General features: G+C 44.4%; 1 protein-coding gene across 1 annotated transcript in view; it reads left to right on the forward strand.

Annotated features, from left to right (window-relative positions):
* rbpjl (recombination signal binding protein for immunoglobulin kappa J region-like) overlaps nucleotides 1-5,724 on the forward strand; it is a 15,322-nt gene extending 9,598 nt beyond the window's left edge. The window contains exons 8-12 of the mRNA XM_088607997.1: nucleotides 549-661; nucleotides 1,842-1,982; nucleotides 2,456-2,611; nucleotides 2,926-3,029; nucleotides 3,475-5,724. Of these exons, the coding sequence (XP_088464123.1) occupies nucleotides 549-661; nucleotides 1,842-1,982; nucleotides 2,456-2,611; nucleotides 2,926-3,029; nucleotides 3,475-3,748 (788 nt within the window). The 3' untranslated portion in view covers nucleotides 3,749-5,724. The remainder of the gene's footprint in view (nucleotides 1-548; nucleotides 662-1,841; nucleotides 1,983-2,455; nucleotides 2,612-2,925; nucleotides 3,030-3,474) is intronic.
* Nucleotides 5,725-6,000: the final 276 nt, after the last annotated feature.

Below are 6,000 nucleotides of genomic sequence, written 5' to 3' on the forward strand. Positions count from 1 at the left end.
ACACATACACACACACATGCACATACTCACACATACACATACACACACACATACTCACACATACACATACACATGCACACACACATACACACATTTGACACATACACATACACATGCACACAGCACATACACACACATACACATGCATGCACACCTACAGTATATGCACAGGCACACACTCATGCACACATGCATGTATGCACACACATGCATGCATACACACATACATTCACAACACACATGAACACACACACAAATACAGATGTACACACATGCACACACACACATCTGAGGCCTCGCTCACTCCTGCTCCCTCACCTCTGACACTGGTCACTGGAGACCTGTCACACACCACTAGTTGTTGTTTGGTTGGTCCTGTTGGTTCCTTTCTTTTGTTTCCTCCTTCAGTCTGTACCTGCCTTGCAGATAACTCATGTCATTGTGATTTGTAGTTCGTGTGCTCACCAGAGCTTTGCGACGTGTGCAGTGAGTGGTGCTCACCCAGGTGCCCAGGTGGACTGATATCTGTGCCCTGTCTCTGTGTTCAGGGGGCGAGCAGCAGGCTGAGCAGGGGCAGTACCCGCCGCGTGAGGGCTACATCTGCTACGGCTGCAGTGTGCGGCTGGTGTGCACCGGCACTGGGGTGGCCCTGCCCCCCATGGTAAATACCTGACCCCCCCTTTTCCTATACTGACCCTCGGCTGGTTATTCCTTCTAGGAGGTCTGGTGGATCAGCCCTGACCTGTACGTGTGAATCAGCTTAGGAAAATGTCAGTAGCTCTATATGCAGTAGATGCCTTTTGCTGACTTGTGTTTTTGTTTTGTGGCTTGTTTTTATGCAGACTTGTTTTTAAAACACATGGTCATACTATACACGGTTTGAGAAAGGCTCTACTTGTGTACACAAGCCTCAAGGCCTGTGACTGTGCAGGGGCTGCTGCTGGCATGCTCCTCACTGATGGGCTTGACTCTTTCTGTGCCCACTCCTGCTGGGGCACAGTGTGGTGGTGAGGCAAAGATGAGGCTGAGCCAGAATGAATAAGAAAATGTGTCAGAATTGAGTGACTAGAGCAGCACACTGTGCACCACAGACAAATGCCAGATCTACACTGAGCCTCCCTACAAACCATGTTCTCAGGAGGAGGAGCACAGCCTGTTTTACTTCATGGAAAAGACACTGTATTAGATGATTCTGGGAGGAAAGTGAACTATTATTCATACTGCATGTTTGAGCATTACTATCCTTAAAGCACTAGTTTGCTTTCTCTCTGGAACAGATGTCGGATGTTTGAAATAGTGGGCTGTGTGGTGATGTTATTGTAACAAGCGTGAGAATTGGTGTGTTCTGCTGTTAACCTTGTCAGTCATGTGAGACCCTGCAGTTTGCTCTGAGCACCAGTGCAATAACCTACATCTGGGACTCAGGGCTCAGTGATAGATTCCACATTTGCCCTCTTCTGCTCTCAGACCTCAGATCTGTGATGTGTCAGCAGCTCCTTGAACTCTGTCCACTCTCAGTGCTCAGTCTCTGCTAGGGGTGTATTTTTAGTCTCGCAATGCTGAGGATTTTAAACAGTTAGTCAAGAATTCTTTCTTATTCCTAGTCTGCAGTGTCATATTCACCACAGGGTAATTCTTCCAAGCAGATTCTTGGCATAAAGGCTTTGCATAATTTATTTTATTTTAAAATGAAACATGCCAATAAATCTTTGAAGTATAATCAGTGTTCACCACTTCCTTTGTCAGACAATGTAAGCAAAAAGTAGCTAAAGTAGCTATTTATCTGTAGCTGTGAAGTGAATGCAGTGACATCATTATTATGCCTTAATGTACCTTTGCAGGTAATCAGGAAGGTAAACAAGCAGCATGCCATGCTGGATGTGAATGAACCGGTCTCCCAGCTGCACAAGTGTGCTTTCCAGTTCAAAGACAGCAGCAGGATGTACTTATGTCTCTCCAATGAAAAAATCATACAGTTTCAGGTATTCTCCACGCATGCTTTGTTACCCTCTGCAAGCAAATCTGGATTTCTACCTCAGGATTCATTGTGTTGCAGTAGCACCTTGGTACTGATATTAAATTGATTTATCCCTGAGTTTTTAATTTCCAAGGACTGTTACTCAATATTGCCAAATGATTGGAAATGCTTCTCGAGAGATGCAGTCCTCACCCCCTCTGGAGAGGGTCATTCAAATGAGAACAAGAGCCGCTGTGGTTCATTGCTGCTGGAACTGCAGCCTGTAGTGTGTCAGAACAGCAAGTTCCCAGCTGCTCTTCTGTTTGTGTAAGTCATTCTTTAGAAAGGGAAATGACAAATTTAAGGCTTTTTTTGTTTTACGAGATTATGACATTGATGGAATGTAAAGGGAGACTCTGAGAACTGTGCTCTCCACTGGGCAGTGGTTAAGTGGAAGGATCAGCCAGCAGCTTGTAAAGACAGTGTTGCTGCCTGCAGGCCTCTCCCTGCTCCAAGGATCCCAGTAAAGAGCTGCTGAATGACGGCTCATGCTGGACCATCATTGGCACAGAGATGGTGGAATACACATTCAGTGAGAGCCTGGCCTGCCTGCAGGGCCCTGTCACTCCCATCCCACTCATCAGCACTCTGGAGGTGAGGGAGAGACACACTGCATACAGCCTTAATTCCACTGTATCGCCTGAAATATCTGTCCACTTTAGCACCTTTCCATGTCCTAATACTGGGTCAAGTATTTAAAATTTAATCTCTATAAGAATCTGTCTGCAAATATTATAGCATGGGTTTCAGAAAACTGCGTATTATTGATTGTTGACAGTGATTGTGAGTAAAAGTCCACTTCCTAGCCATCATTGTGGAATGGTACCCAGTTTTGAATTTATAGAGCACTTTGCACCATGCAGTTGCTTTGTCACTCAGTCTGACTCAGTGATCTCTGCTCCTGAAAGCTGAATGGTGGTGGAGATGTGGCCATGCTGGAGATCCAAGGAGAGAACTTCAGCCCCAGCCTGAAGGTCTGGTTTGGAGATGTAGAAGCAGAGACCATGTACAGGTGAGAGACTGCCCTGCTTCCTGAGATGATGGGAGAGAAGGGCAGGGGCCACATTCACAGTCTTACATTATAAGGTTCAGTTCAGGCTTACCACTGGATGTTTTCCTGCTTTCTTTACGGTTTTTGTTGCAGTTGCATCCAGTAAGAATTTTCTGTTTTAAAATCAATTCTAAATTAATTCTGATGTCTTATTTTTGGAGGTTGCATTAAAGCGCTGTATAAAATTGAACAACATATTTCTAAGAAATTAGGAAATGAAGACAGGGAATAATGACTTAAATGATCATTCACAGTTATTTGCAAAGGGGGTAGTGGAGAATATTAGCAGAATACCTGAAAGTTTTCTGCTGGTTAATCAGTGAAGTGATGACAATGTAACCGTGTGTGATTTGGCCAGTTTTCCACAGCAGGCTTGCATGTCTGTCTCATTGCTGTACACCTGCAGGAGCCCCAAGTCCATGTTGTGTGTGGTGCCTGACGTGTCTGTGTTCAGCGGAGAGTGGCGATGGCAGAGACACCCCATCACGGTGCCCCTGTCCCTGATCCGCACTGATGGGCTGATCTACCGCAGCTCCTTCTCCTTCACCTTCACGCCCGAACTGAGCCCCCTGATCAGGTCCAGAGCCCCACCAGAGTGCCCCCCTGACTCCGACTCGCTGATCAACACCATCCATCAGGAGTTCACTCGCACCAACTTCCACCTCTTCATGCAGAGCTAATCCTGGACCATCGATCAAGACACATTCCACCCCATAAAGACAGGGGACACACAAAACAATTCTGAACAAGGGAAAAAATAATTAAGCCTCCAGTTATTCAGTGCTGCTCAGGAACCAGCAGAGCCATGCCTCGGCCTGAGGTGGGCATCCTGGATGTGCTAGAGGAGACCTGTGTGAACTGGAGGTGTCACCCACAGGCTGTAATTAGAGCTGCAGGATCTCACATCTCAGAGCTCTTTGAACTGGAGGAGATGGAGCGGCTCAGAATGCTCGGGGCCACGATGCATGTGATCCAGGCTCCCCTCCTCTTCTCTGTAAGTGTGATGGCTGTGAGAGTGGGACTGTGTCTGCTTCCGTCTGTCAGCCATGGCTAAGAACAATGACACTGGCTCTCTCCCTCAGCTCCACGTTTCTCTTTTGCCATCTTTGTACTGCACAATGGACAGCATGAAAACAGAGAGAGACAGAATTAGCAAAGTCTCATTGAGAAGCTGGTAATGCAAAGGTGAAGTTTCATAACTTTTATATATGCAGGAAGTTTAATTGGTATTTGTATTTGCAGGAAGGCTAGATATTGCTTGGACTACTCCTTGTTTCATAGGATTACATACATTTGCATGACTTACCTTAAATTGCCCTCCTGGGATGAATAAAGTATTTTGAATTGAATTGAATTAAACACTGGAAAGGCTTTTCCAATCAGAAAGTCTAAAAAGCACTGCAGAGAATAGCAGAATACATGAGAATCTTGTTTTTTTAATCTCTACACAATTCTGGGAGTGTGATAGTGAGATGAGTCATTTCATTCTGCAGGGGCTCAGGAAATGTCAAAAGCTACAACGAATTATACAGTATGTCATCCAGTTCATTGAGCTGGATGAGAAGAGAAACAGTTTTTAAAAAGTTCAGTGAATTGGGCAGGAAACAGAAAGCTCAGCTGACATAGAAAAATACTCAACAACACAAATTAGACTGCCTTGCATTATTCTGAGCAAGTGTAGGCAGACTCCTCTGTCCCAGCCATCTTTAAGTCAGCCATGATGGGTGGAGAGGTGCGCCCCTCGTCGAGAGACGGAGGGGTCACTGTGTCGCCGGGTCCTCCCGCCCTCTCCCTGCCCTCTGGCTGGGGAATTGGGAGTTGTAATTGGAAGAATTCTGCACAATGGTACAACAATTGAAAAGCAAGTAACAATGAGGAAAGTGAGAGAATTCATGCGTGTGGAGGTTCGGCAGTGGGTCTGCATGTCTTCCTGCGTGTCATCATGCTATCTGACTGATATTTAAGCGTATAAATTACACACATTGAGATATAATTCTACTCAGGAACATGGGAAGAGAACAATGAGTTTCCAACACCTCTCACCTGACAGCTTATTAAAAGTTGATCCAGCCTGTGAGCCCTGAGCCCGCAGTCCGCTCTCTCACACAACCACAGCAAGGGGTCCAGAACTTCAGCCAAGACTCCTTTGATTCCCCCAAGAGCTTAATGAGTTGACAAATTGTAATTTTACAGCTGGAGACTGGCAATGCACTATATTTTACAACAAATATTTGAACAGCTTATGATTTATATCTGCAAGGCCAATACTTTAATAATTGCAGCAGAGCTAGTGGTCATGGAAAATTAGTTTTGGGAAAGTTAAAAAAAACTTCATGGAACAGACCAATAATATTCCTTGTAATATGTGATGGGTTTATTATTCCCAGTCACGCAGAACACTTCCTAATATTAAAGAAGTTTATGGGATTTTGAGAAATTGTAAAGTAAAGGTAAACAGTGGATGATTATTTCACTTTGTTTTTCACTTTGTGCTTCTCAACTTCCATCAGGTTCTACAAACACATCAAACTAGCATTAAACTGCATATATGAGCAAAGAAAACCTTTTTACTTTAGAACAGAATTAATCATTTCAAAAGATCTATCAGTGAAATTATTTACACCCTAAAAACAATACAAGAATGTTTTAATAAAAACAGTGGTTATTTTAAAAAATTGAGAATTTGCTTTGTTTTTTTTCTTCTGCAGTGTTTACACAAATCAACTCATACAGCTGTATGTATCTGAGCATTTTCTATCCCTCCTCTTCTGTTGGTGTGCTGAGTGCTTGGCATCAGCCAGGAACACCTGGCAGTACTGTACAGCCTCCCACCGATACAGGGAAGTATTTTGCTTTGAAAGAAGCTGCTGTTTCTCAAACTGAAGGTGTCACGCTTATTTACACAAAGGGCTGTAGGAGGCTGGAGTATTAC

Source organism: Lepisosteus platostomus, chromosome 15 (genome assembly GCF_059453375.1).
Source record: "Lepisosteus platostomus isolate fLepPlt1 chromosome 15, fLepPlt1.hap1, whole genome shotgun sequence".
Classification (NCBI taxonomy): Eukaryota; Metazoa; Chordata; class Actinopteri; order Semionotiformes; family Lepisosteidae; genus Lepisosteus; species Lepisosteus platostomus.